Consider the following 22,497-nt stretch of genomic DNA (forward strand, 5'->3'; position numbering starts at 1 on the left):
ACTGGAGCTTTCGAAAGAGCGTGCCGAGATGCTGAATGAAAGGCCTGTCTGTCAATTTCCTCCAGTCTGGAAAGGCCAGGCCCAGGAGTGACCTTTATCAAACAGGCTCCAGCTGTGTCTAAATGTGCATGTCTCTTGTAACTGAGTTTGTCTGTATGCTCTGTACGGATGTAATGGAGAGCATCTGAGTAAGTTATGGCATAATCATTAAATTCTGAACAGTAATATACCATATAACCACAAAATAACTAACCATTTAACTGACACAAAATAATATTTATCATAACAGGCAAATATTATTATTATTATTATTACTATTATCAACTGCCAAAAAAAATGAGTTGGAGTACTCAGAAATGTGCTCTCGGAGTCCTCGTTTGCACTAATGAACAGTCAGCACATGTATTGTTATCTTTAATTAAGTTCTGAATAAATCAGCAACTGATTTATCTGATCGATCGAATGGACATCTTCATACCACTGGATTTATCTACAATTATCTCTCGCTAAGAGCTCTCTCTCTAAATTTGAATGCATGCATCCATTTACTGTACACATAAGTGTGTGTGTGTGTGTTTGGTCTGTGTACAAAGAGCACCTTTCATTCAGTTTAATTTAAGAAAATTAGAGGCAGGTGGAGTAAAGGTCACTTGAAACTTAAATCTTTCACCTTTTCCCATGAACTGAAATATGACAGCTGTGCTCAAGATATGCAGTTCCACTGTGAAACACTGACGCACTGGTACGTCTGTCAAATAAACACCCAATACAAGGTATGATACTATAGTAATAATAGAAGAATATTCTTGTTATCCTCAGGGAGAAAGGCCCCAGGGTGTGGACGGTGCTGGATGTACATGACTGACTGACAGCTCATGAGACAGTGTATCAGAGCTTACAGACTGAAACATGTAGCCATTACCCATGAGCGGGGCACAGAATCCAACCACTGACACCTAATATTATGCCTGAGCGCTTATCCGACATTGAAGAGGGAGACTCAAAACTCAGCAAACTTGTCTCTTCTGCAAAAGGCAGAACTTGTTACTGCTTAAGATATTAAACCAGAGAGTGAGACACTTCCGTTCTTTTTGATGCACCTCATATTATGGCACTCCATTTTTATGGACGGTTTTACGAGTCTTCGACATGCAGTTTTCTCTTTTGTCTGACTGAACAGAAGAGGAAAAGGAACCCAGAACTAGCTCTCCACTACTATTGCATCCACGCTCTGTGATTTTACTGTTCAAAACTATTATATATGGAAATGAATGAAAACTATTATATACATATATATATATTGAAATGTGATTGTCTCTAAAAGTAGAACTGCATCCATATTTAATTGTTAATATGTTGTCGTCCTTATTGTAGTATGTAGCTTTGGGCAAATATAAGAATTATGAAAGCTAAAACCAAAAATGCAACTTGCAAAAATGAAAAAAAGCACTCTCTGCAACTTCCTGCTCCATTTCCCCAAACCACCGTACTGAATCTCCCATAATTCACTTCTCTCTCTTTTGTCTGGAAAAAGTACAAAAACTACTGCTGTTTGGGAAAATGAAACTGCAGGGAAAAGAAATAATGGACCACACTTCATCTTGTAAAATTAAATAACATACTGATGCCATTGTGAAGTAACTGGCTTAATAACCCCAGAACAACTGCACACCACAAGTGAGACACCTCACTTCGCTGTTACAAAGCGTAGGCTTGATGTGTCTCTAAACCAGGAACTTGTGAATATATTGTAACTGCTGGAATGATTTGGCTTAACTTTAATCGAAAATAGCTTGAATTTATCTCAAGTTCCTGATTATAACAATGAATTACATTCTGAGTACAAATAACCCATTGATTCATCCTGAACTGTTTCTTTTCTAATTTAGAAAAGAAAGGAGAAAATTTTAAGTAGAAATTTTAAAAATTGATTTAAAAGATTCCAATTCCTATGAGACAGGCCAAATTAACTGACCCAATCATTCTTAATTGGGCCCATCAAGGGTTCTCTACAAGATCTAGAACAGGTAAATGTGCAGATCAAACAAAAGGACTTAAAAAGCGTTTTTTGAATCCTAGAAAATTATATTACTCCAACTTTTGAAGTATTGGTTCAATCAGTTATCCCATTTTCTGTAGGAAAGTGCATCAGGGAAAGTATAACATAAGATTGTAATCATGGCATGGATCTATGGAGGGGTTTATATTAATTCCATTGTGATCACAGTCAGGCAGTCTAACAAAAAACACAGGAAAGAATTGGGCTCGTTGGTTCATCATACATCACAGTAAGGTAATATCTCAGCAAAGGATATAGCATCTAAAATCACAGAAATAATGAGTCAATTATCACAAAAAAAAAAAAAAATTGCAGTGCGACTGCCACAAATAAATCTATGCAGGGCAGGCAGATCTTGTCATTTGAATAACAGAAAATGTAATTGCACCAGAAAAACAAGAAGAAAATAATGACAGCTTGATTATTTAATACAATGGAAATGAATCGATGCCTCTGCCCTGCACACTCATTAGTAATAGGGCAGAGAAAAAGCAAATAACAACGGAATGATAGAGAGATTTTCAATGGTCCAATGATGATGGTATATTCTTTCTTTTTTTTCTTTTTTCTTTGCCAGTACAAATTCCTATGAGCAATGTTGCCAAAGGGCCGAGTTCACAGACTGAAAATGCACCTCAGCCAAAAAACATGCCAAAACAGCCAAGCATTCTCTTTGATCCAAGAGCTCAGGCAGCAGTGCCATGGCACTCATCGGTCTTGAGTTACCTACTATATTTCTTAATACTTTGCAAGATTTCATATTTTACTGCATGGAAAATAAAGCTTTGAAGTATTATTGCATATTGTGTCAATAATTAGTCTCAAATGTTATATCAGGGGCAGAATTCAAGGCTTTATTTAAAAGATAATGATTTTCTTTGTCAGTATCAATCCAAAATGAACAAAATGGAGCTACTGGTGAAGCTTATTGTACATTAGAGACCTCTCTGTAGTGAACCAAGCAGTCAGATCTTTTTACAACCTGTCACAGAGTTTCATACAAAAATTGTACACAATATCAAAAGTGAAAGAAATATATATAAAAAGGTTTTTCTTTTTGTAGATGTAGATTCCAATGTTTATATACAAAGACGAGCTGGAGCACAAAATGTTATGCATATTTTTACATTATACACACTATATTATAATCAAACATTATAAAAATAATGTTATAACTGAATTACTCAAAGTAAAAAAAATACCTTTTGACAATTACAGTATGTAATCCAGTCAAATCAAATTTTTAAAGTTATTTTTATTGCAATTATTTCACTGCATGATGGACCTGGCAGTATAGTTTTCAAAGCTGAGAAGCTTTGATTCAATGGGTCTCAAAAAGATCATATCTGAGCAGAAATTTCCCTTTATAAAATGCCTTCCACAAGGAAAAGAATCAACAAAGCCCTGTTTTGAGTGATACAATGGTACTCAATAAAAAGCCACGGGGTGTCATTGTGAATGTTCTTGAGAATCAGTATAAATAAAACTTCCATTTGCACCACTGTCCTTCAAAATATGCCCACACTGCTTAGCTTTGTCATTAATTATTATTGCTGGGTAGACATACTGTATGACAGATGGCAATGATGTCTGACACCGCCTTGCTCTGTGACAAACTTTCCCTTCTTAGATTATGCGTAAAACGGGAGAAGGGAGAAGAATGGTAAGGATGCAGCAGTGCTTAATTTAATTGTATCTCAGAAACTGCAAAGCTGTTTACCACAAAAGCCTCTTTTATATCTCCCTAAAAACCAGACTTCTTCTCTTCATATGAGTTCAAAGGTAAAAAAGGGAATGCTCAAGGTAAGTGTTGTGAAGAGTATTTTTCACTCCTACCTCTGAAGGTACAGTATAAAGACAGGTATCTGATGGATCTGATGTCATGCACACCGGAAAATATTAGGTTGATAAATAGCTCTCATTCAGGCCATATGTCACCTGGGAAACAACATGGACGCCTGGATGGATAGATACCGGAAATTGATGCATTCTTGACTTTGAAAAATGCATACAAAAAATACCCCCTGAATTCAGTAAAGATACAACACATTTATTCAAAGCAAGGGGTTAGTCCCATGAAGGTGAAAGAATACAGCAAGCATGGACATTCCAAAGCACCCTCTTCCATGATGGGTTGTTGCATTGTTATACTCTCATAGCCAAGGCCTTTTTATCCGGGATTATTTGTGCTCCTGCATAGGGATCTTCCATACTATCTGTGCCAATCAATCTTGTGCAGTGCTCACAATACAGAAAGGAACTGTGGCTGACTGAGAGCTGTGGGGGAAAAAAACCTCCAAGCCTGCATTCAAGCAATGCCAATCCTTCAGAATGGATTTTGAATCAAGTGTAAAAGGGGTTTATGGCCACATATGGCAAAGCAGCCTGTGCATCTTGCACAAGATTAACTCTCTTGGTTTTTCATTCACTCATGGAATCAGTTCTGATCGGAATGGCTGCACTCCTAAGCAAATATTTCAACAGCCAATGGCTTTTGGAGAGGGCTAGAGCAAACAGTTCTTGAAATGATAACTTATCAGAGAAAAAAAAACAAAGAAAATGAACTTTAAAAACATGACCGTTACAGATTAATGGAGGGTTTTACGTGACTCATCGCAGGAGTAGGCTTGTCATACAGCATGTCTGGTAGTTTTTTACATTTTACGTTCCTGCTTTCAGTGAGCCGTGCAAGTGAGCCATGTGAGGATAAGGGCAGGCAAAAGAAAGCAAAAGAATGAAAGAGAGAAAAAGAAAACCAGAAAGAGTGGCTTTACTCACACTATTTGTCAGAAATTGTGTAATCATGTAATAAAAAAAAAATTAAAAAAATGAACTAAAAAGATGTTAAATTCATATGGTTTGTATATGGCATGCCTTTAGTGCATGGTTTTGGTCTGGTCTGATGTTTAATTCATAAAGGAATCATGCTGACCATATTATCCTTTGCTTGAAGTACAATACACAGAAAAACACCAGTTGGAAAACCGTACAAGTTATGTGTGTAAACTATTTGAAAATTTGATTCTTTTCCCTGGAGTAAGCACCCTACTGGTATTGCCAAGGAGGTACTTTTTTGCCTCCTGGATAGAATTTCCTGAACACCATTCATATTCATGTAGGCTAATTGACTTGATGAATTTAGTTGGATGAACATAAACAAACTTGATTAACTTAACTATCGCAGTGCAATTTTAGTTTCTGCTGTATCAAAATATGGCCTGGATTCCGTCACCATTTCTCATTAAATTTGACTGTATTTGCAAGTATTAATTTTTATCTTTAGCCTGGTGAGTTCAGAAATCAATTAAGTACTGATGGAATACCAGGTCTGATTGCCCTTTAATTAATGATTGATGTCAAGAATTTTTTAGACAAAAATTCTTATTACTAAAGACCAAGCAGGTATTCTAATAGCAACAGTGACAGCCCACGCATTCTCCTTTTTTCCTTTTGTATGGGGGCATACACTCACATACCAGCAGTTAGCAGCAGACTGTCCAAGGAGATTGTCTTATAACATGGTGTGGATCTGCCCCGGATGACATAATCATGGTATTTAAACCTATATTACACAATGACTGTGTTTGAGGACTCCCCCAGAGAAGGTATTGTACAATAAAAATGACTGGAAACATTGATCCTCACTTGGAATTTCTCTCACCACCCAGAAAAACCCATGGCACGTAAATAAAATCAAGATGTAAGTACTTAGCTTACCATGCGGTGTCTTCACCCAAGTGGAAACCTGGTGCTCTGCTAGTAAAACTATAGGCTGAACTTTCCTGAAGATAAAAAAGGCCTATCTTACGAAAACAAGATTGCGAGCTACTGTTTCTGCACAAAGCAGGACCCCCGCATTGCATGCAGCACTGCTAGTAACAACTATGAGTTAGGACTGCACCGCCATGTGCTTTCCAGAACCAAGCAGACATCTTAGCCAACAATGCACTTGGAGGCATTCCAGCCAGACTAACAAAACATCCCAGGCAATAATTATTGAATTTAGTCGAGTCTGAGGCACCAAATGTGAACATGGGTGAATTTATTGTATTGTACTGTCTTACTATTTATCTGAAATAGACTTGATAAATTTAGCTATATAAATATGAACAGGTTTGATTAACTTAACTATTGCCATGCAATTTTAGTTTATGGAGTATTACAATATGGTCTGGAGTCAATGAACATTTGTCATTAAATTTGACTAACATGTATCACTTATTATTACATTATCTGAATAGCTTAATATATGGTTGGTTTTCAGACATGATGTTATTCACATAAACACACTGCACATTTATTACACAAATCCACTATTCATGTTCCATGCATTTTAGCATTTCCACACCTCGTTGTCAGCTTTGACATGATAGATGGCACTTGAATCTCTTTCAGAAGCAGATGCATGCTCACAAACACAGACACACATCCACACACACACACACACACACACACACTCACGCACGCACACACACGCAGACACACACACACACACACGCACACAGATTTCTGGTTGAGATTGAGAACCTGAAACACCTACACAACACTGACACTAGAACAGAGAGCAGAAATTAACATTTTTGTGGAAAATCCAAAAACTGGAAGACAAAGGAAAACCAAATAAGGCAACTGTGTTGGAACATGTTCTCTCTCCAGTAGGTGACAAGTTTTCTGTGATCTGAGATAAAAACTATTTATATCCCTTTTAATGGTACACCATTTTTCAGGAGTTGTTCAACACTATTAGCATCATTATTTTTGACAGCAAGCAATGGAACATAGCCTATACATTTCTTAATTGACATGTTGTACGACCTGTAAACTGCAATGAATCTACTGTTTTACAGAAATGGAAAATATTCTTTGTTTTGTACAAAATATACTTTCCTTCCAATCTCCTTGCTACTGAAGTCTTATATCTCCAAGTACTTCAACAGAAATGACATTAATTTCCAATGAAGAAGAAAGCAGGCCCTAGCTTCTGGTTGATAAGTGTTGGAGAAAGCACACTTCCATAGTTGTAAGTCCTTGGGCAATAATTTCAAACTCAATACACTTTTTTTCTGTGGTATAAACATAAACGGTATGTGCTTCATTGAGTGAATACAAAAATATGTCCTCCTTAAACAGTAGATAAACAATAGAACAGACAGGTCTAGTGTACAGCTGTTGCAAAGACAAAGACACACAGAAATGAAATCCATATCTGCCATAGTGTTTTATAATATGAATTAAATATTTCACTACATATTAAGGCCTTTCAAAAACACCTTGGTAATAACAATTAAAATGGGAAAAGCATAAAAATCATATTTCTGTTTTTCTGCAATAACAGTGTAATGAGTTTGATAGGCTAACCAATCAATTCATAAATGTATATTGAGAAATCTTTAATCTTTTAGAAATTATTGATAAATATTCCCATTTAGCAAAGTGCTAGTGAATGGGAAAGATCAATTAAACATATAGTATATGCATATTTTAAATATGTACGTTATTTGTATGTTTGGCAATTACATTTATTGTAAAAGAAAAACATACATACCATGGAGAAAAATTACTGCAGGTAATTATTTTATTACATTAATAATGCAGCAATCCTTTTCCTTCATAGAGTAACAATCCATTTCCCTTCACGTCTGCTGCATCTCTCCCAGTGCATTCGCACAAATTAAATTAATTTAATGTAACAGGCACACAACTGAGACTGCCAAGTGAGAGAGCATCACTCAATTCAAGCAGATGGTATCAAAACAAAGGACAAAAATAAACCCTGCATTTAAAAAACTGAAATAACTGAATCTGCATGAAACCAATAAAGACAACAATTTACAACTGAACTACTCAAGGTCTCTAGAACGTACGTTTTATTCACATTCACTTAATTTAGTATTCTTTATTTGCTACGTTATAATTTGGATTACCTCTGAAAACAACAATCATTTACATTTAAACTATTATCTACGAGCTAATCTCGGTTTCCGATACCAGGACGTAACCTACTCGCATACACACACATACTCTCTCTTCTTAAAACACAAATAGACAAGCACACTATGACGGAACTCTGTGGCAGAGCTGTGGTATGAGGTGCGGGGGAACTAGACCGTCTTTCATACATAAAAGGAGACGGACACAAACTTGGGGCAGCTTGGCAATAGGGGATCATGGGAGCTTGATAGCTAGGAGCTACACCATGCAAGTTGTCCACAATTATTCTCTTCCCCTCACACGCGTAACTTTCTTATATTTGCAGGTCGAATTCAAATACACATCATCACACAGTACTCGTTATAACACATACTCCTTCATGCACACACGCATATGTACTAACATAGTTTTTCTCCCTCCTTTCTCTGAATCTTTCTCACTTCAAACACACACAGTTCAGCTGTGACTGTAACTGTGACAAGGGGACTTGACATGCTGGGGATGGGACAACCTGACGAGAGTTCAAAATAGTCTCTTCATATGGTCACCCAAATGATGCGTGAAAATACTTGGTGTTACTAAATGACCTAACTTATCCTGCGTAAATTTAGGCCATTATCATTAACAGTCCTTAATTAACTTCAATAAAAAAAGAACATGGATCGCATTCAAATTAGAAGACATCAACCGTGACCAACAGGCAAATTCAGTCACTACAGCTGCCATGATCATTCAGGACATGGAATACTCCTGTTACAACAATGACAATTAGTATATATTCAAGCACGGAGTAAGTGCTCAGAATTTTTTAGGTAGGCCAGAGAAATACTATCAAGTAATGGCCAGGGACCCTCTCCCTTTCATTCAACCTTGACGTATATTAAAACATGATGGCGGCGTCACCTTGATGTGTGAAAAACAAGCACACAGATAAGCACTCAAGAGACACAAAATGAGCCAAATTTAATTCACTCTCTTATTTGACTTGTTTGAAGTGCATGTAGGCAAGTGTACACTAACGAAGGACAGGACGATAAACAATAGTGATAATTACCGGATATTTTTTTGACTATCATCGCTGCCATGCAGTGCATCAGCTTTCTTTCTGTCCCTTACAGTAGTGCATCAGGAAAAAAGATGAAAAGAGAACCAACATGCTGAATGGCGGTGAACATTGCTATTATTCTCAAAAAATACTTGATCATTATTGCTATACTTTAGCACCCAGCCCAACATCAAAGGGTAGTCTTCATCTACCACAACTGCATTACAGTAAATTGGTTTATATTATATTATATTATATTATATTATATTATATTATATTATATTATATTATATTATATTATAATTAATGTGATATACATAACATAAAATAATTTTCTTTTTTTAAACAAAAAACCTAATTCAGTCATTTTACATTTTGTACATATGACAATCAAAATAACCTCCACTGGTCAACTGCAGAAAGGATTTATTTGCAGGTTCAGTTTTATCATGTAAAATAACGGCATAGTTTCTCTCTCCAGTAGCTCCAAATGCCAATGCATGGAAGGGCAGCGGCCATTTTCTGCTGCTTCACATGAAAGGGAGAGAGAAGGCAAAGCGCAGCACTCACTGTGACAGAATTGCTGAAATTATCCAGCCTCCTGCCTGGCATGTGACTGTATCACTCTGAAAGAGGCTAAATGAACAGAATTCCTTTAAATACAAAAAAAACCATGGGACAGTGATGCATAACATATCCCTGCGACCCCCCTCGCCCCCCCCCCCCCCCCCAGCAGCTACAACCAATCACCAAATCACCACACATTTAATTTTTCTGTCATTCTGTCATTGTGATGCTGAATCTGTCAGGTCAATAAACGCAAAGACTTCAGTCCACACCCCCTAAATCATAGTATGCCAACCAATTCTGTATTCAGACAACTCATTTTATAGTTAATTTAAAAAGTACAGAAGCCTATTTTATTGATATGGATTTAACAGCACAGAGACACTCAGAATTCGGTCTCACAGGCTTTTCAGGTCATACAGATAGACTCTCCTGTCCTCACTATTGCCAACAGCTGCTGAAATGATGATGAGGACAGCTGCTCAAAACTGTAGACCTCAAACCTTTCCACTTTTTCCAGGCATTCATACTACTTTTTGACATTTTGGGCATCCATGAAAATCGCATTTGTCGGTCGCAGACCAGCTCATAATTGTGTGGAATAAAGCCAAGGAGTTCATTCAGCTGCCAAGATAAAAATGGAATCTGAGGACATGTAATTGCCTCTGAGAATATTGCACAAATTGTTATTGAAAAGTATTGTGGAGTAAAGCAGACCCCTTAAAACTACTTTAGGTTTATTTGGTTCATGTCCTGTGTTCCTTTGCTGGCCAAACAGGGGATGGGCTAGACTATAGGCACATAACTATTTGCATGGCCAGTGATACTAAGAAACACTTTTTCCTCATGAAAATAGAACAGATCTGAAATGATAAGCTCATTCATATAAAACTCTGAAAGCGAAATATGTATGAACCAGCCAATAACTGTACAAACAATTATAAAATGATAGCAAAACAGAATACATAACCCTGCAACATGGTTATTTTGAACAGTCACAATCACAGTTCTAAAGCATTTTGACTTAAATATCCAATTACATGGCCTCCTGCCTGCACTGCATTCGAGTAACACTGCTAAGAGAGACGTACACAGATTTGTATTCAGTTTCACAAATGCTAAATCACTACCAGTCAGTTATCTGTATATGCTTCCAGCAGCAACTATTGATAGATTTTGTTATTACATCTTGGTCTTGTACACGACCAAGCAGTTAATTCAAGGGACAGACAACCAATTGAACTCCGAAACCAGTGTCTCCCACGCTGGACATCACACGTTTAAGCAGCTTGGTTTGTTGAACGTATTCCTTCCACTTAAATGCAAACAACAGGCCTTATATGAAAAGCATACTTCCCCCAATATTCCCGCCAATCCCAACCAAGCCCCCGCAATCAAATAATTCATTATTCCGGAGCTGAGCAGATGGTTAGATGGGTGTTTTGATAAAGAGCAACAATCGGGGGGGGGGGGGGGGGAGGTTCTGAGGGGACTCTTGGAACCAAGATTAAGAATTGATTCTTCCTAATGGAGCATGACAGTAATGAACGACTGGGCCTTTACTACATCTTTACTGTAAGAGGACTTGAAAGAATGCCCTGGGTTAACTAGATCGTTTGTGCAACTTCATGGGTAGGATTGCAAAGGTAGGGTGGTGCCAGCATTCGATCCAGCAAGAGGAGCTACTCACTGACTGCAGCGCGTGAAACTGAGTACTAACTTTTGGTAATGCCCATTTCACAGGAGTGATGCTCTCTTTGGATCTCACCGAACAGACGTAGGCAGACAGAAGCTGAAATAAACATGGCATGCAAATCACATTGTTTTTTGTTGAAAACGAAGATGAATTTAGCAACCACGTAAAAGCACAGAATGGCATTTCCACATTAAGACAGACATTTCCAGCCACTGCAGCTCCATCAGCAGAGCCCGAGATCAATCAATACGGCATCCGAATCATCAGTCCGTTCTGCACAGGTAGCTTATAGCTGTCATCCCTAAATAAACTCTTGAGTGCCTACAGGGAGTGCAAAAAAAACATATAACTCCTGTCTCCGCCTCGAGACGCAGACAAGGTCTCTGATCCTGTTCCGACTACAAATGTCACGGCTGCAATTTCGGGCTGAGAGCGGGGAGTCCTTATCGCCAGAGAGAGGAGAGCTTCCCCCCTGCTGCTCCCAGCTCACCTTTTCAAATGCGATCATATCTGAAAGTGGCTCTGATTCCCCTGGCACAGCCGTTGCTCCATGCCAGTCCGAGCAGGGCGCATCTCCCAGATTAAAGGGCGGGTGATTGCGATAAAGAAGAGCAGAGGAGGTCCATCCCCCCCTGCAGTGGAGGCTCCCACCAGTCACAGTATCAATGGGTTGCATACTTGATGTTTAATACCTGGTGAAATTAGCTCTTCTCAGACCCCCCCACCCCCCCCAAGTCATCTCAGCAGTTGTCCAACAAGATCCAAAGTGCAACAAATGCGGAGGGAAGTCTTGCGTAACTTGTTCTAATGGATTTAAAGCATAACGAGGATGTAGGGTAGGGGGTGGGAGGAGGGGGGTGTGGGTGGTATGGAGGTTGTGTCTGGAAGCAGTTTAATTTCAAAGTCATAGAGACTGGGCTGGATTAAGGAGCTTTTCCATCCAGTGCCCAGAGGTTTATTTGCAGAGGAAAAGACTATTAGCCGCTGAAGTGAAACAGTCCATGAATAAAATTGTTTTTACTCTCCCTGCTGCTGCAGCCTTTCTTGCCTGTTGTGGGACCATTATTACCGTCTGGGTCATTTCTCTCTGATTGCTAATGTCAAATGAATGTGAGGCAGAAAAAGGTCTACCACTTTCTTTCTTTTTACCACAAGCATCTCGCTTCACTAAAGATATGCCTGAAGGTTCATTCCCTTGTCAAAGACATTCATCTATTAATTGCTTATAAAATACACATTAAGAACTTATGAGTGGGCTATGGATTCATATCAATATACACTTTCAACCACCATGGGCTATACACGTTTTTGTTAAATATTATTGTGGACTACCAACTTTGTATTATCGTGGACTACCACTAATCACTTTGTATTTATATCTTCGGGGATATGTTTTTCAATTTAACTGTTGTTATATAATAGGAATAATATGTGAGAAACTTCTAAGAAATCAAATGTGTAATGGGTCACTGCTGACAAGTGACTATTGGTATTCTTATATAAAATGACTAGATTGCTGGGCCCACTGAATGAATGTGAGTTTTGGATAAGCCAGAGTTTGAATTCAAATTCATTTTTGTAACTTTATGCTATACTATACCTTTAACTGCTATAATCAAGACCATCTGGTAGTTCTTTCATTTGTGTACAGTATGAGGATAGAATTTAGTAGAAGTGACTAAAACGCACATGAAGACTTCTACAAACATGCTTGTAATTGTCCAAAACCCAAAGTTGAGCTATCCTTGGTCCTGAAGCTATTAGGTCAACAGAGTCAAAGCATTTACTATACTTGTACAATTATAGTCCACTGTAGCATTTATGTAGTGTAAAAAACACTTTTTGAACAAAAATGATACACGTGCTATATGTTTCCTGTGGAATAAATTAAAAGTTCTATTCGAAGAAAAATAAAAATAATAACCGCTTATAATACACCAACAGCTCCATAAATGAGTAGTCCCAGTAGCACAGCACTTCCATTACATGCACCAGCCCAGAGGCTGTGAAAAGGCACTGGGCCAGAGGACTCCTCTCTGCTTACCTGCAGGTCAGGGTCCTCTTCGTGCTGTAGATGGGCCTCTTCTGCCGCCTCCACCAGGCGCTGGGGAAACAGAGAGTGGAGTGGCCGGTGTTAGTGCAAATGAGGGTACGGCGAGGAAACAGATCAGTCACTCGCTGTGGTGTGAATGAGTGCAGCAATCCAGCAAAGCCAAAATATATAGCTCTGCTTAATCATAAAAAACAAACTACATAAAAACTCTATTGTGCATTCGACTGGAGACAGTTTAAATAACCAGTCTAACCTACCGTGGAGAAAGGAAAATAAGGGATTTATGAGGAGCAAGTACACACAGCCATATGAAGACATTCAAGTAATCAATCCAAACAGATCTCAGAGACATGCTTAGCACAAATCCAAAATAACATTCTGTTATTCTAAAAGATTAATTGAAATTCAAAGCGATCAAAAATGTTTTGAGTTACCATACTGAAAAATATACTGTAAACCATTTGCTTATATGATTTTTTATAAGACACTGCACTTGGTTTCAAATGAAAACAACATGGTTCCTGTAAAAATGTCCTTTATTGTCCCTGTCTGTTAACAGCATGGTATCCACTGGCAAATAGTGATAGAAAAAAAGTGTCCTGATCACAAACATTTATATATAGACAGTAATTACAATGGAATTGCTGGTCATTTCATATCAAACAACTCATTCCAATTGTTATTGTGCTAGGGGTTGACAATATTCAGGTAGCACAACAGAAAATAGGGTGATTCGGACATTAGGCATGGCACTAACATAAACATTTAAAGATACCATCTTTATCGCATGCCACACACTACCAGCTTGAGGGAGAACAGTGTGCCTAAAAAAGACGGGTAAAAACAGATGGGCAGCAGCAGGTCGGATTAGTGCAGGGTGAAGAGAAGTGGAAATCGCCCACCTGAACGCTAATGTGGCCAGGATTCCAGATGCCAGACCACAGCAAACCACAATACGTATCAGCGTTAGTTATTTTTCCATCATGCAAAAATAAAGCTGGTATATGAACAGTAGAACCCCACATTCAGTCCAGTCCATGTCTTTGTTTTGCACATGATGATGGCATTGTATAATTTCCTGTATAATGCTATTATATAATTTTTTTTACAGCACTAGTCTTTAAGCATTGTCTTCCCCAGTGTGTCCCCTTCTGACTTCAGCCTGCTGACGAAAGCAATCTTTTCCTCATTCAATAGTCCTGACATTCTAATTTACGACACAGCACCTTCAACATACACAGTTGGCCTGTAGATAAGAAACTATTTTCCTAAATGATTCTAAAGCAGAAGTAATGTCTTTGGCTCCCCCCAGCTAGCTGGTACTGTTGAAAAACATTTTATCTCTTCTCACTGGGATTCAATCTGCTTTTTAAAGTTCTTGTTTTTTTCTTATTCACTTTACAACTTCTAATGAAAAGGGGATTTTTTTTCGTATGTACGAATAGAGGAAGTTGTTAAATAAAAGGATAGAATATGGGTATATAATAATAATAATCATCATCATCATCATCATCATTATTATCATTTTTATTATTTCTTTGTTTTATTAGATGAATCAACATAAAAGTCATTTAAGCTCATAAGTTTACTTTTTTTCCAGGACAAAGAATAGAAACAGTAGGGGGAAAAATATATAATCCATATACAGTACAATAGATAATAGTACCATATTCACAACTACCATTATTCATATCCATATTGACACCAAATTCACATCCAAATTGATGTGGTACCACTTGTTACTCACTTCTTAGATTTCAGCCTGACAGGTTGAGTTGTACTGCACTAAATAATAACAAGAGCAACAACAACAATAATAATAATAACACACCTGATTCCTCTAATTAGCAGCTCAAAAAGATCTCCAGCTATTGATGAAATGTGCTTTGTTAGGTTTAGAGTGAAAACCTACAGGATGGTAGATCTCCAGAAGCAAGGTTGAACACCTCTGGTCTAACATGAAGACCACCCCCTTAGTTGAGAAACCAAAAGAAGAACATTTCTCAGAGAAGTCTCATATTCTAACCAGTCAGCTTAGCCTGTTTGCTTTCACCATAAGACGGGAGAATGTCACAGGGTGGTATGGCTGCATGTTTGTGGCATGGCCCCAAAAATACATGGGCAAGTGCTGGCCCAGTGAGCTGTGCAGGCGTGGACATGACTCCATTTTATATCATGGGACCAGGATGCTGGCCCAGTGAGCTGTGCAGGCGTGGACATGACTCCATTTTATATCCTGGGACCAGGGTGCAAGACCCAGCACTTCACTCCTGCTTTAGCAAACACCTTCCAGCCTCGTGATCGTAGCGTGCAGAGTAATTTTCCAGGTCATAAACAACACACATAGGAGGAGGTAAGAGATTAACTTTTCACGTGGGAGCAAATATCCAGAAGGTACACCCCACACGTGGCATTTCATGGCAGACTTAAGATGCAAATACTCTTCGGCATTGCAGTGATTTCTCTCCTGACATAGCCTGGGGCACAGCAGTGGCATTTAGATTAAGCTGAACAGGGAGAAATGACAGGAGAGAAGATCAGAGGTTATTGCGGCTTGTTCATGCGAATTGCTGTTAGTATTGACTACCAGAACATAGGACATGTGATGGAGGAATCACAGGGGTCACACATGAATACTTCATCATTCTCTGAGACTGCACTATATTACTATTTGCACCCGAAATAAAGATGAATGTAAAAGACTGGATAATATAAATAATACAAGACCTGAGCTATGTGGAAAATATTCTGATTTTACTTGTTTGTGCAGATGCCAAATCTGGGCAATTCTCGCTCAATTAGGGGGTATTCTATTTAAGGATTTAAATCTGTAAGCATCACGGAGACTTAAAAAATGGCTTAAATGAAGTAAGACACTTAACAAAAATACTAACAGATTAGACTAGATTCATAATTTAGATTATATTCATAATTTAGGTAGAAATAAAATGCCACAAATGGAAAAAATGTAAAAAAAATAAAGTTGTTCTCCTTTAGTTTGAAATGAAATACTGAGAGGTCATTTATATATAACAGGTATAACTATACATGCCCTGGATCATAAACTCCTTCCCCACAAGTGTGCAAAATCTAAGGATTATACGTGTATACTACTAAAGAATGAATGTAATGTAAAGATATATGAAGCAAAAAGTAAGTAAGTGTACCCTGGTGTCCCTTAGTGCTTCAAAATCTATCCAAAATGTCAAAATTGAGAATTGCTGTAAATCATCAAAAAATCCATCATTTTTTTCTTATCTGTATTTGTTCATGTATGTTTCCTTATGCTAATCACATGAACAGGATTGCGCATAAAATATACAAACATTCAACATTCATCATCTCATTCACATGGGATGTGCACAATCTGCACATGCGTCACGAATCCCATATTGGTTTTTCATAGGAACATTTTTAAGAACAAAGTAAGACTAATTTAAGAAAGGTTTTGTGAATGAGGCTCATTGACAGTATAATGACATGGTATGATTCCACAAAATTTATCTTCAGTGAGCAGCATTTTTCACCACTGCATACCTTTGGACTATTGTTGGGTTTATCTTGTTGCTATGACAGAATACAAATTTTTCGTGGTGAAAGAATATTTTTATGAACACTTTTGTCCAGTGTGTCACGCTTGGAGGGTGTAAATGCAGATGAGACTGCAAGGAAGGGCATTCTTGTTTAATGGACGACCTACGCGACAACAGTAAGCATGTTTATAATTAAAATAAGCATCACAAATGTTCACACCTTTGTGTTGGAGATGTTGTGCACCCTTCTTTTTCACGGATAACATCACTGAGTCCTCTTCCAAAGTATTTTTTCCAAATTGACAAATTGTCCATATTGGAGAGGGGGATGGGTCTTTGACCATTCCTCCATAGAGAATATTCAAAGATCAAAGATCCTTCTGAACCTGTATGTAACCTATGCCTTCTACCACAGAGATTTACCACAGTTCCACTGCTTTAAAACTTCTGAATTATTAATCTAATACTGGAAAGCGGTATCTTCAGTTTTTTCATGCAATCATCTACTGACTTGTGAAGGTTCTTTGGCTTTTCCCATGGTGATGTAAAACACATGGGGTTCATTCCAATTGCAAATTTTTACTCCGTGCCCTTTCCTCGCTCCTTAGCTCTACCCAATGGAGGACGTATTAGGTAAATGAAACATCCTTGCACAGTCAAGCGTCAGTTTGCAGCCACGTCAATTACGGACGTGGTAGATGTGCAGAAGTGGATCCATATGGCGATCATTTACACTGTACATCACATGTTCCAAAAAAAGACTTCCGCAAAAGCTGCACTTGTGTATTCTCGTATCCTCCAGGAGCCTCTCTGCTCCTTGCTCCTCGTTCCTCCAGAGAGCATTTAACGGATAGGAATGTCCTTAAAGATGGCAGACCTCAATACATTTCTGGGTCATGCAATGACTGAGACCAGGATGGATAAAATTAACAACTGGAATGAACCCATGGACTTTACATGTGTATTACCTCATTTTTAGACAGAGGAACAAGCCATTTGTTTTCTCCCCTGGATAAAGAATAAATAAATAAACAATTAATTAAAAAATTACCTTATTGGATATAGGAATGCTCTGCTGGTTAATCATCACCTTCAGCAATATAGTGTGCTGTTTTGCTGGTTCCAAAGGCACATTTTTTACATCTATTAAAATGTGTTTTGTAGAAATAAAATCAGCCAATGGTCAATTTAATTTCACCATGGCAACTGTGAAGCTAAACTACCAACTCTTACATTATTCATACACATTACAAGTAGACACAAAATGGCCCTCTGAGGTTACTGACAAAAACCTTGGATTAATTCTCCACAGATGATCAGAGCACAAACAGATGCATCAAGTCCTGTATGGAAAATAAATACATGCAACATTAGTGACCTAAAAGAATGACTGAAAAAGTGCCAGTGCTATCTGAATTTGAGTGCCACTCAAGCCTTAACTGTAGAACTTGTTATGCATAAATACTGAAAAATAAACTATAACATTTTCAAAGGTCTGACCAGTTAGCCTCAAATTCAACAGCAAATGCCAGCCTCTGCGAGTCATCCACCTGTCAATAGGAGTATCTGTCGAGACCGCAGAGACATTCAGTGCTATCGACGTGCGTTGGAAAATTATCTCAAGACCTTTACACTTTTTGTTGTCTAACTGCCCTCCTCCCTCAGGTGTCAATCAATTAAATAAATGTCATTTAGAAAGAGGGTATAAAGGTGCTCAGCACTGCTCTGACAATGCCTGATCATGGCAGCTCTGTGGAGACAAGCAGGGGTAATATCTGGGGCTTGTTGTTTCATCTCTTACTAATCTGCAGCATATATGAACCCAACGCATTCAGTAGCGCTGGTTTGTGTAAAGTAGGCCTATAAAAGAAGCCTATAAAACTTTTCTTTTTTGCTACAGTAGCAACAAATCCATCTTTATCCAGCTTTAAGCAGTGCCGCCCTTTGAGTTTACGTGTGTGTGTGTGTGTGTGTGTGTGTGTGTCTGTGGGTTTATGTGTGTGGGGGTGTGTGTGTGCCTGTGTCTGTGGGTGTGTGTGTGTGTGTGTCTGTGGGTGCCTGTGTGTGTGTGTGTGTGTGTGTCTGCGTGTGTGTGTGCATGCATGTATGTGTGTGTGTAAGTGTGTGAGTGCATTTCTCAGGGAATTTAGTTCTTGGCTTTTCATGAGGGAGCTGGGTTGGCATACCGAAACTCCCGGTTGTTAGGATTGGAATCCTTACTGAGGTATACTGAAGGCGCTATGGAGATCCACCCACAGGCTTAGTTAGAACACATTGATTCCAGAACAAACAAAAAAATAATAATAATTACAAGTTTAAATGTCATCTAGGACTGTTCCCAAAAATATACATATGCGGCATATCACCATTTCTCATGTTAATCTATTTTGAATCTAGTTTTTTAAATGAAAGAAATTTTAAAATGGAAATACAGGGGAAAGTATCACATTCACACACCAATAACTGCTTCATATTTATAATGCGTTCAAGTGATAATTTACCAAAAGAACTGCCTATTCAGCTATCACAATGATTAAACACTTTGTGGTAGACTGAGTAAGCCCCTAAATGTTAAGTATTAACCACTAACCCTCCAATCCTTGTACTGTTTACTTTCCCCGAGTTGCTATTTATTTTGCTGTGATGTTACTGTTTCAGTCTCCTTCTGAATTATTAATGCGGAAAAAGTCCACATAAAAAGCTCCTTCGAAAGAGACCAGAAAAGACTGAAACAGTCACCTTACAGCCCTTCCCTTAGGTTGGAGTCAAATCCAATTCCTTGTTTCTTTCTCTTCCCTACTGCATTCTATTTATTTTTGATTTCCCTCAGAAATCCTTTCTTTTCCTCTTAACAGTCCTCATGTAGATCACACTGTGAGCACTGCTGGCTCTGGGCAGACAGTTTATGCCTGCGTGAGCAGCACAATGCAGTGACTGGAGTTGGAGCTGGAGCGCTCCAGATTGCACAGCACAAGGAAGTTATTGAGACAGCATACCCCTGCACACAGGCACCGACACACTGTCCTCCGGCCTGTCAGACTGGCCAGGAATATCCTGCCAAGACTCTTCTTTCCTGCTTCACTGGATACAGAGCTCCGCCAGAATATTTATTTACAGAGGTCTTCTTCCGCTCCTACAGAGAGGAAACTTAAAGGATGCTTGGATCTGTTCTGAGAAAAATCATCAATACTTAACCTTGATTCACCTCACTTTTTTATCTAAAAAGCATCAATCAGGCTGAAAGGCGGAAATATCTCAGCGTACTTCTGTTACTTCCCTTAATGGCTTTCCAGAGAAATGGATTAAATTTTTTTCTATATATAAATTTGACCTCTACTTCTCAGTAAATTAGGGATATTTCCCCTTAGTACACTTTGCCAAAGGTGAAATAGTCCACAAAGACAAAGGTGAATACAAAAAACCTTTTTCACAGAATTTGCTATAGTTCATTGTGTATACAGTATAGAGCTGTCACATCTGATTTAAACATATTTTAAACATTCTGTCCTGTAATTATAATCATTTTCAAGCACATACAGATCTAAGGGAGATCAGAAAGAAGCAATTTAAGTGGGTAGCAAGTGGGATATTTGCAACAGCAAAAATTAAATAAATAATCTGGAAACCCTTCTTTTGCCTTTTGAATTTTGAAATGGATGCTTCCACCAAAGACAGTCGAATGTCTCACATTTGAATTCATTTGACCATGACTATGCAACACAGATTTCCTTGTTTGCCAGCCATTTCATTGTACAGGGCATTCGGAAAATGCATAACGACAGTTTAAAGGGAAAAGAAATTACTTTTTCAAAGCAGGGGGAGGATCGGGCTTGCGATGATGGAGATAATTATATTAATGCGTGGAGACTGACAATGCCACCATCACATTTAAAGAGACAAGACACCACAGCCAGGGTTAGAAAAGCACAGATTATCGAACTGCTGCCAATATAAACCTAAAAACAAAAAGGATGCAGCGTATACAGTATGAAGACGCGAAGCATCAGAATGTGGAGGGCTACAGCTACTAAAATCCCTATTTCTCAGCAGTTTTCCTACCGCCATACAGCCTTGCCAAAATTAAAGGGGTCACACTGATGAATCTGCAGCTATTATCTCTCAATAAGCCAAGATGGGAATGCAGTGAGCCTTGTGAGCATGCAATAAAACACCACCAGGGACAAAGCTGGACTCTCAACTCCAGATCTACAGTTTATTTGTCTCCTGCTTTTTTTCCTTCTCCTCTTCCCTCACACACACACACTTCCCTCATTATTTACCTACCGCCTCATGCCTGGCACTCTGTCTCAGAAAGACAGAAGTCAGTTGAAGATAATTAGTTCTGGATGTGCAAAAGGAACAAAAGAAGCTAAAAGGAATTGAGAAAACAAATTTAAAAAATTAAAATAAAATAAAACAAAATCATGAAAAACAAATACTGCTCTTCTAATGCTTAACCCACTGCATGGACTCTGATCTGTGTTACACTGCTGTACATTTTTTATAGATTTTGGTGTCTTGTCCATCTCATACTAATGTCCAAACTACCAAGGAAACATCCTGTTATAATGGTCCCTTTATGCTTCAGTACTGGAATCCTCTGACCTTATAACTGTCCATCTATTATTAATCTGACAGAAACCATGTCTTTACAGGAGTCGTGCTATAATTCCTGACTAGGCTAACAGCTTGTGGTGTGTGTGCTTGGGGAGGTGGGGGAACATACATTATTGACAGGCAAGTAACATGGGTCACATACTTCAGAATGATTTCAAAGGTTCTGCAAAACATTCTCTAAAAGAACATACTTGGGATGAAGAATATTGGGATGCACAATAATGATATTCATATTTTAGGCATCTCAGGAATATTCTGTAAAATCTAAGAGAGATAGAGAGACATCTGATTTCCTTGCTGTAAGTTCTGGATGAGGACCTGAAATGTGGCATTTGTTTTTCAGGACAATGGTCTGCGCGCTAGCTCTTCTCACACTTCCCTACAGGGTGTGACACCCAGCAGGAACACGAGTGCCAGAACTCCACTTCTCCTCTCACCCTTCTCCGCTCCTCGGCTCATTTGCTTAGCACAGAGACTCCCTGAGCACCCAAGATTCCTCCACCCCCCCCACCCCCCACCACCCCCCACCCCCACCCTCCAGGCCTCCAGGCCCTACGGCACTCTGCCTCTCTCCACTCAGACACAAAACACCTCCCGTTCCCTCCAACTGTTCACACGGACTGCAGAAATGCGCCACATCGCTCCATTGCATCACACTGACGCAGCCACTCACCACAGTTCAAAAGTCCCCAGAATCGGGCCGTCAGGACACGTCCATTTCCCATCGAGAAACATCATAACGCTTTGCTGCAGCTGCGACTCAAACACCCTTCTTTCTGACATTCATAACCATATGTGTGAGGCGTGATTGATTACCAATAACCCCAGAGGGAAGCTGAGGGGTTAGGTCTATTACCCTTTCCACAATACCTGCATCACAGAAATGTGCTGGCCTGTTTATCTGGGGAAGTAGGCCTTGCCAAAATGCAGTCTTTAAAGGCAGAACAAGCTTGAGTCATCAGGAGCATTTGGGTACAGCAATTAATATTGTCGAAC

At 38.7% G+C, this 22,497-nt stretch overlaps 1 protein-coding gene across 3 annotated transcripts in view; it reads right to left on the bottom strand.

The window, feature by feature from the left end:
• The window catches only part of cacna2d3a (calcium channel, voltage-dependent, alpha 2/delta subunit 3a), a 182,387-nt gene that overhangs the window by 100,389 nt on the left and 59,501 nt on the right, over positions 1-22,497 (bottom strand). For all 3 annotated transcript variants that reach the window (XM_064298291.1, XM_064298290.1, XM_064298289.1), the window contains exon 4: positions 13,343-13,402. In XM_064298291.1, coding sequence (XP_064154361.1) covers positions 13,343-13,402 — 60 coding nt within the window. The remainder of the gene's footprint in view (positions 1-13,342; positions 13,403-22,497) is intronic.

The sequence above is a fragment of the Anguilla rostrata genome, chromosome 11 (genome assembly GCF_018555375.3).
Source record: "Anguilla rostrata isolate EN2019 chromosome 11, ASM1855537v3, whole genome shotgun sequence".
NCBI lineage: Eukaryota > Metazoa > Chordata > Actinopteri > Anguilliformes > Anguillidae > Anguilla > Anguilla rostrata.